The sequence below is a fragment of the Euprymna scolopes genome, chromosome 23 (assembly GCF_053919585.1).
Source record: "Euprymna scolopes isolate OS-2025 chromosome 23, ASM5391958v1, whole genome shotgun sequence".
NCBI classification, from domain to species: Eukaryota; Metazoa; Mollusca; class Cephalopoda; order Sepiida; family Sepiolidae; genus Euprymna; species Euprymna scolopes.
The window spans coordinates 38,298,532-38,308,315 of NC_136504.1; the positions used below are offsets into that span (position 1 = coordinate 38,298,532).

General features: G+C 32.0%; 1 protein-coding gene across 1 annotated transcript in view; it reads right to left on the reverse strand.

The window, feature by feature from the left end:
* Nucleotides 1–1,001: 1,001 nt before the first annotated feature.
* The window catches only part of LOC145245697 (ventral anterior homeobox 2-like), a 62,899-nt gene continuing 54,116 nt past the window's right edge, over nucleotides 1,002–9,784 (reverse strand). The window contains exons 2-3 of the mRNA XM_080107243.1: nucleotides 9,092–9,279; nucleotides 1,002–2,186 (exon numbers count right to left, since the gene is read on the reverse strand). Of these exons, the coding sequence (XP_079963369.1) occupies nucleotides 1,983–2,186; nucleotides 9,092–9,279 (392 nt within the window). The 3' untranslated portion in view covers nucleotides 1,002–1,982. The remainder of the gene's footprint in view (nucleotides 2,187–9,091; nucleotides 9,280–9,784) is intronic.

Sequence of the window (9,784 nt, forward strand, 5' to 3'; positions counted from 1 at the left end):
CAGAAAAGAAAAAAAAGAAAAGAAAAAAAAAGAAAAAAGAAAAGAAGAAAAAAAAAGAAAACCGGTTTTCATTAAACGGAAATAGAATCATGTCGTTTTTTTCTAAGGAGACAATTTTATCGTTCCACTCTATAGATTTTTGGGATGTTTCATTTTTAGATTCAAGGGATACAATTCTCTTTTAGGTTTAAAAAGAAATTCTCATTTCTTTTTAGAGGTTAGGTTCAATTTAAGTGAAATAACACTTATTTTGATTTCTTAGAAACGATTTATTATGTGTAATGTTGTGCAATACTCGCTTACAAATAAAGAGATATAACTGTATTTGTTAACATAACACTGTGACAGAATTTGGTGCTTGTTGTACAAAGAGAGGCGATAAATCGATGTTTAGAGAATATGCCCTTTTAAGCAAAAAAAAATATTACTTACTTGACATGTCGAAAATAGTGATACATCCCCCAAATGCGAATAATTAGGCTAGCGAGTAGAAAGTTATTTGTTTATATATATATATATATATATATATATATATATATATATATATATATATATATATATATATATATATATATAATATTTTTTACTGAAAATCGGGGACAATTGCATTTTTCGTATATATTTGAGAGTAGATTGGTGAAGATTGCAGAAGCACGGGACATAACTCAGAAAACATATTTTAGATTACATCGTAATGGCGATTGACATGTTTAAGCGATAGCGATAAGTTTTCTTTTAAACTAAAAACAGAATAGCAGTTGTTCTTCTCGATGAATTTTCGTAGGATTACTATTTTCGACATGCCAAGTAAGTAATATTGCTTTTTGCTTAAAAAGACATATTTTAAAAACATCGATCTGTCGTTTCTCTTTGTACAAGCGCCCAGAAATGTTGACTTGCCAGCTTAAAAAAAGCTATTAATTTTACAAAATAATAACGATTTATTATTATTATTATTATTATTATTATTATTATTATTATTATTATTATTATTATTATTATTTATTTATTTATTTTTTTTAAATATAAGTTAACGCGATATCTTTGTTTAAATTCGTAGAACGGTCATTTAAATGTGTATTAAATAAAATACTTTTTTTTTTACTTTTCCACTTTTTATAGCATTAAGATGGAGCATTCAGATAAAATTCAACAGTATTAGGATGAAATACTCTGACAAAGGTTTATAATATGAGGATGGGACGTTCAAAGATTTTTTTTTTATAGTACTGGGATCGTATACTCAGACAGAAGTATATATTAAGATAGAATGTCCAGACAAAAATGTCATAGTATTAGAATAATAATTAGACAAAATTGTATATAGTATTATGGAAGAGATGCTCAGTCAAAAGTATAGTATTAGGATGGAATGCTCTGACAAAAGTTTATAGTATTAGGACGGGGTGGGGCTCAGACAAACTGTTATATTATTAAGATGTAAGGCTCAGATAAAATATTATAATATGAAGATGGAGTGCTCTGACAAAAGTTTATAGTATTAAGATGGAATTCTCAGACAAAATTTTATAGTATTAAGATGGAATGCTCAGACAAAAGTTTATAGTATTAAGATGGAATGCCCAGAAAATTTTTTATAGTATTAAGATAGAATGCTCTGACAAAAGTTTATAGCATTAAGATAGAATGCTCTGACAAAAGTTTATAGCATTAAGATGAAATGCTCAGACAAAAGTTTATAACATTAGGACGGGAGGCTCGGATAAAATATTATATAGTATTATGGAAGAAATACTTAGAAAATTCTTTTTGTATAAGGATAATATGTTTAGACCAAATATCATAGCAATAAGATGGAATGCGTTGACAAAAGTTTGTAGCATTGGGATAGTATGCTCAGACAAAAACAGTATTAAGATGGAATGCTCCAAAAGTTTATAGTAGGATTGATGTTCAGATACAAGCACGCACACACGCACACAAAAGGAAGTTCTTTTAGTTTGTGGAATTTCTTGAGAAAATCATGTCCCGTTGAAAGGAGAATAGTGAGGAAATTGTTGACAAGGGAAGAAAGGATAGCAGCCGCACGCTGGTTGGCTTTGAGGTTGGAAATATTTTAAAAGATTGTCCGTTGGGAAGAAATCCTTGGCAATGTCCGGAGTCTCGGCTTCTCTGCATTTGTCTCGTTTGTATTTGGTCCGTCGATTTTGGAACCAAACTTTCACCTGCAATAAACCAGGAAACAAAGCATCAAATCATGTAGGTATAAAATATATGTGGAACAAATTATGTATATTTCTATGCGAACAAAATGATCCAGTAGAAAAAGTAATCAAAAGTAAAAAGAGAATTTATAGAATTATCGTGTTTTATCGTATGTTTTACGACGGAAGAGTTGTGCGATAAACTGGATTATCTCCCTTGCTTTCTTTGAAGTTTAGCATAAAAAAATAGAAAATATCTGGCCACTAATGTCTATAATTTTTTTGTGAATAGATCTAGCACATATTCTGCTGGATTATGTTTCGTAATTTTTGAAATTTATACTAATTTCGACATGATGCATAAGTATGCAATAGTGTTTTTGAATTGAAATGCATTTGTTCAAAATCCCATTATACCGCACAAGCTCATAACATACTGTTACTATTACTTAGCGCACATATATTTTCCACTGATAAGCAGCGAAATAGATTTACATAGATGCAGGCGCATAGATTCTGATACTATCACGCACGCAACTCGCACACACAGACACAACTATTGTCAACGCATTTAATCATGTATTATCCCCCATTGTTTTACCCATTATCTTCCATCTTTGAAGTACTCCCAGAAAAAAAGACAGAACATTTCCGTTTTGAAGTCACATGATTTCATCGACTTCCGTCTGGGATCACCTGCGACCCTTAGTCACGCGAAATTTTAAACACGACCCTTGTTATATAACGCAAGCAAACAATTGTTAAAATTGAAACTGAAACCGTTTTAATAAGACCGCAGAAAATAAGTTAAAAAGAAACAAATGAGGATTAGTTATAAATACAAATAATTAAATATATAAATAAGATTGTGCATTAAAAATAAAATTAATAACGAGTATACAAATAACCCCTACATTCCTACGTTTAAATTATTTATGCATTTAAAACAATTAAATTAATGTCCAATTTCTGTAGAATTTGCTCATTTTACAATAACCTCAACATGCATGTCTGAAAATCGAGCACGTGTCTGAGAGAAGGATATTTCCCGAAATGTAACAACATGAATACTCCACCTGACCATTTGATGCAAGTAAAAACACACACACACACACATATATACTTTCTATCTGTTTTTACATAAGCAGCACTATGTTGCTACACAGTCAAGAGCATGTTTCGGTCTATTACCAGTAACTAAACCTCTTCAGGCGATACAATCTTTGCTTTCGTATAAGTTGTATCGCCTGAAGAGGTTTCTAGTTACTAGTAACTAACTGACCGAAACATGCTCATGACTGTGTAGCAACACAATACTGCTTATGTAAAAATAAATAGAAAGTATATCTTGTCCGCCTTCGGAATTGAATACGCTTGTATTAACCTCGTAAAACTTAATTGGTTACTTCACCTCATGAAAATATTAACCTTTTTTTTTTTTTTTTACATAAGCGTCACCACTTATCCAGGCCGAGAGGCCACTCAAGGATAAGGGTTAAAGAGTGAACAGTAGTCAAAAGAGTAATATAGTAATCGATAGTAATGGAAGTTCGGTAAATTTGTTAACTTAAGTGGAACGGCTCATCAGAAACTTGTTTACGTTGGACTTGAAGACAACCATATTATAGACAGCTGGAAAGCAGGAAAACGGAAGACAATTCCACAGGCGTGCAGTTCTAAGAAAGAAGCTTTGTTCATGGAATCTACGTCTAGGCTTAGACACAGATAAAGAGTGGGGGAATTATTGATAGTGTTTTCAGCTAGACGAGTGTTTCTTGTGAAAGTTTGGCGAGGGTGACCATAGATTGAAGCTCAGTCGAACACTTTCCACCTTGGATTATATATATATATATATATATATATATATATATATATATATATATATATATATATATATATATATATATTTATATATATATTAGTGTTGGAATGATTAATTGGAATCGGAAATGAAGGAAATCGAAATGTTTTAATTTATTGGAATCGAAGAAAATTGCACCTACTTTCCGATGCCAAATAGCGATTCTTGTAATTGTTTATTTTGTAGTTTTTTTTCGTTTAAAACTAGCAGTTCAGCCCGACTTTGCTCTGGCCCTATGTACTGTTCATAACTTTATGTGCAGATATATATATATATATATATATATATATATATATATATATATATATATATATATATATATATATATATATGTATGTATATATATATATATATTAAAAGGTTTGACTCTAATTCAGGTAACTTACTACTAAAATTTCAAGTGTTTGAACCCAAAATTGGCGGAGGGGTTTAGTAGAGTCTACAAAGGTTAACTCTTTCAACTTTGACCTTTTGGCAGACAAATTTTCGCCCAAAAACTGATTAAAAAGCTTGCTGCATGTCTGATTACCCTTTTTGTAAAAATTTCAAATGTTTAGACCCAAAATTGGCTGAAGAGACCGAAAAGGTAAAATCTTTTGAGCTTTGATCCCTTGGCAGGCAAATTTTCAGCCAAAATTCGATTAAAAAAAGCTTGCCCTATGTCTGCATACACATTATGTAAAATTTCAAATGTTTTGACCAAAAATTGGCTGAGAATGTGTGTATGTGAGGACACTTCTCAACCTATGTACTGAACGAATTTTTGCTCTGCAGACTTGAAATTTGGTATGTAGGGTATTCAAGCACACGGAAAACTTTTTAATCAGTTTTCACCCGAAAAAAAACAAAAAAAACAAACAAAAGGGACTTCTAAGGGGTCAAAATTTAAACTCAAGGGTTATCGGATTTTTTATCTGTTCACAAGATTTGAAAACACTTTATAAAGATCGTGTCAAGCTGGTGTAATGATTATCGTCATTGATTCATCGTTTTTAGGCTTTGGTTTCGATCTCAGCTGTTTTTTTTATATTTACAAGAAGTGAACTATTTAGAAAAAAAAGAAAACATTATACTCGCATGCACATGTCTTTCCGGTCTTTTTTTACTTCATTTTTTAAAAGAATTTAACGTTACGTTTAATACCAGACAACGCCAGATACATCTTCTAGTATATATATATATATATATATATATATATATATATATATATATATATATATATATATATATATATATAGGGTGACCCCCCCCAAAAAAAAAAAGCTAAATGGAGGCCATCTAGAACATATGCTGTAGAAAAGAGAAAAAAAGGCCAAAGACCCTAGTGTTTTGATGTGATATTTTGAATATAATAAACTAGTTATGACCAAAGTTTCATTTCATTCGGACAAAACACTCAGAAACGGGGCCTAATTAGAGTTGGTGCCCGTTTTTTTGGGATTACACTGTATATATATATATATATATATATATATATATATATATATATATATATATATGTGTGTGTGTGTGAATAAAAAGGAAAAACCTAAAAGAGTAAAAACAAAAATAAAATCAACGTTTCGTCCCTATTTCAGGGGGACATCATCAGGATTTCTAGGCGAGGATGTACAGGAAGACGGTCATATATCACATGCGAAAGAGAAGTTCAGTTCTCTTTCTGTTCTGGAGAGAAAAAATTTCATGATGAAAAGAGAATTTATATCTAGTGTGTGTGGAGGGAGGTCGGGTTATATACATATATGCATTTTTTTTTTTTATCAACCAGGATCTAAATTAATGTTTTGTTCATTTATTATTATATTACCTATGATTGGGGCTACATTATAAAATCCTTTTCTTTGTTTGATGGTGTTAATGTTTGAAATTAAAATAAAAATACCAACATGCATACCCAAACATTTTAAATTTTCGGACCACATTTTCCCGAAGCACATTGAGAATTACCTTCATCATCTACAACCTTTTTTAAAAAACCAAAGCTCTTTAAAACATCTAGCAAAAAATAAAGACATTATAATCTCACAGGCAGACAAAGGCGGCGGCATAGTGATTATGGACAGAAATACATACGAAGAAAAAATGCACACACTACTATCCGACACAGATACATATGCTCCCACAAACTTAAATTCCATACAAAAAGATATTGAAACCTTCAACAAATCCCTAAAAAAACTTATAAAAAATGATAAAAAATGGCCATCTTATATCGAATATCACCCCATTATCCCCACATTATATGGCCTCCCCAAAACTCATAAACAAAATATCCCCATGCGACCCATAATTTCGAACATCGGAAGTGTCAGGCAGAAGGTAGCACGAGCCATCTCCCAAATTTTAACCCCACTAATGGGCACCATTAGTACTGCTCATATTAAAAATTCTGGAGACCTACTAAATAGAATAAAAAACATCAATATACAAAATAAAACAATGCATAGTTTGGACATGGTCTCTCTATACACCAATGTCCCAATTAAAAAATGTCTTACGTTACTTATAAAACATCTAAACAAAATTAAAATTGATCTACCTTTCTCCCCGAAAACATTAATAGAAATAATTAAACTTATCCAAAACATTACCCACTTCCAATTTAATAACTATTTTTTATAAACAAAAATTCGGACTCCCCATGGGAAACCCCCTCAGTGGGGTACTCGCTTGCTTATTCTTAGAATTCTTAGAAACTAGCTCTTTTAAATTTAGAATACCTGCAAACACAACTTATTTTTGATACATTGACGATATCCTCATTTTTCTCCCCGCAAATACACACATAGAAGATTTAAAAAATAAACTCAACTCAATCGAACCCTCCATAAAATTCACATATGAATCCGAACATAACAACTCCCTACCCTTTCTTGATGTACTTATCATAAGATCTGAAAACGATCTTATGTTTAAAGTGCATCGAAAAAGTACACACAAAAATGATTATATACACTATCACTCGCACCACAGTGATAAAATAAAAACCGGCATGATGATCGGTTTTTTCTTACGTGCCCTAAGAATCTGCAGCCCTCAATATCTCGAAAATGAAATCACACATATCACCGAATCACTAAAACTTTTACAATACCCAACTCACCTTATCTCTAAAACAAAGAAAAAAGCCATCAAAATATACTCAAACATAGACAAACAAAAGCTAAACACACCAGATACACCACTACTAAATAGACATCTTCTTATACCTACCCATACTAACAACGACACAATTTGCAATACTCTTAATAATCTAGGCATACAAACAGTACAAACTACTTCCTTGACTATAAAGCGAACTTTAAAAACTAGCAAGCATTCCGCTGAAATCTCCACATCCAAAGCCGGTATTTACGCCATCCCATGTAATGATTGCAAAAAATCATACATAGGTGAGACACAGCGAACTTTGGAAATCAGACTAAGCGAACATAAAAGGGACATAAGAAATGCCAACCCCTTAAATGCACTCTTTTCCCACTGTGTCGAACATGGCCACTCTTTCGGCTTTGGACGTGCAAAAATCTTAAAATCCATCCCAGAGAGAGAGCAAAACGGAGACTTATTGAATCTGCTTTAATTTCAAACATTAACACCATCAAACAAAGAAAAGGATTTTATAATGTAGCCCCAATCATAGGTAATATAATAATAAATGTACAAAACATTAATTTAGATCCTGGTTGATAAAAAAAAAAAATGCATATATGTATATAACCCGACCCCCCTCCACACACACTAGATATAAATTCTCTTTTCATCATTAAATTTTTTCTCTCCAGAACAGAAAGAGAACTGAACTTCTCCTCTTTCGCATGTGATATATGACCGTCTTCCTGTACATTCTCACCTAGAAATCCTAATGATGTCCCCTGAAATAGGGACGAAACGTTGATTTTATTTTTGTTTTTACTCTTTTAGGTTTTTCCTTTTTATTCACATAACGTCTAAAGCATCGTTTATATCTTGCTTTATTTTATTCATATATATATATATATATATATAGTTTTTTTTAAGAAATCCAGCAGGGTGCTCAATTATAAAGAAAATCCGAAAATAAGAACGTATTATTTATAATTTGTTTACAGAAAGTTTTAGATGAGTTAAGTCATTGGCACCGTCGGTTTCAATCCCGATAATTAGGACCATTTAAGATAACCATATCAAGCTCTCTTCAGACAATACACATCCTGAGAAATGATGCTTATTGGCCGAAGAGAGCTTGATATGGGTATCTAAAACGGTCCTAATTATCGGGTTTGAAACCGACGGTGCCAATGACTTATCTCATCTAAAACTTTCTGTAAACATATATATATATATATATATATATATATATATATATATATATATATATATATATACTAGACTACCCGTGACCCGTTGGGTCAGTATTTAATATTAGCTATGTAATTCATGTATGAGCGTGACACTTGTGACGTAAAGAAAATAGTTTTTTTTTTTGACATAACAGAAACATTTCTATGAAAGTATATTAAAATGAAAAAAGAATATAGATAGATTTCTATGAGTCGTTCTGTTTATTTTAATTGATTATTTTTGAAAATTTTTTTTACAGTTACTGAATTATAAGTGGTTAGCCATACTTATAGGTAAATGTGCACTGAACAGATACTATAATACTTATTATAGTTAAATTCAAATTTTGATATATCTGCTTTATTTTTACATTGTTCATTTCTGTATTACGTTTAAGTTATTTTAAACCCCACTCTTCCGATGTTAAATAATAATTTCGAAATAATAACGTTAATATTTTAGTGCGCAGATCATGCGAGCATATGCAACCGGATGTCGTAAACCGGAAAGTGCGTTACATACATCGTTACAAGGTCATTAGAGTTTATATATATATATATATATATATATATATATATATATATATATTAATTTGCTTCCGTTTGTGTCTAGCCGTTACACTTCTGCACCGTATTGCCTTCCATAAACTTAAATTTATTTTCTACAAACAAACAAACAAACAAAAAAACCAAACAAAAACTGAATACCACTGACATTCTTAGTTTATAGGTGACAAATTTCTTACCTGAGTCTCCGTAAGATTTAGTCGCTTTGCAAGTTCGGATCGTTCTTTGCCAACCATGTACTGTTTTCTGTGGAATTCTTCCTCGAGGAAGTAAAGCTGTTCCCGTGAAAATGTTGTACGGGTTCGTTTCGGTCGGTCCAAATCAAGGGCCTTCGGGAAAACCAATTCTCGGATTACACCATTCGCGTCTGCAGCAGAAAGATAGAAACAACAACGGTATATTATGTTTCAGAATTTTTTTTTAGATAGACTATTTGGCCGCAAGAGCTTGTGGCTCAACGGATAAAAGTGGTATGTGATAATAATAATAATACGTTCTACGTGTCGGTTTTCTGTGGGTTGAATTCGAATTACGTCTGACTACTATGCGGTCATTGTTGATGGAAGGAGGTCACAGTCCATTCGTGGATTAAATAAAAGATTCTGTTCAAACATTCCCTGAAGATTTCTGAATCCGAGATAAGGGTTCTCGAATTCGGCAAAACCACGGGAGCACACATGCACTCACGCATGCACGCACGCACGCTGCACACACACACACACACACACACACACACACACACACACACACACACACACACACACATAAACGCAAACACACACATACACACACAATGTTAGAGGCTACATCGGCCGAAATGTTTTATACTTTCACTGCCACGGGTGTATTTAATTATTATTTAAAGGGTTTAT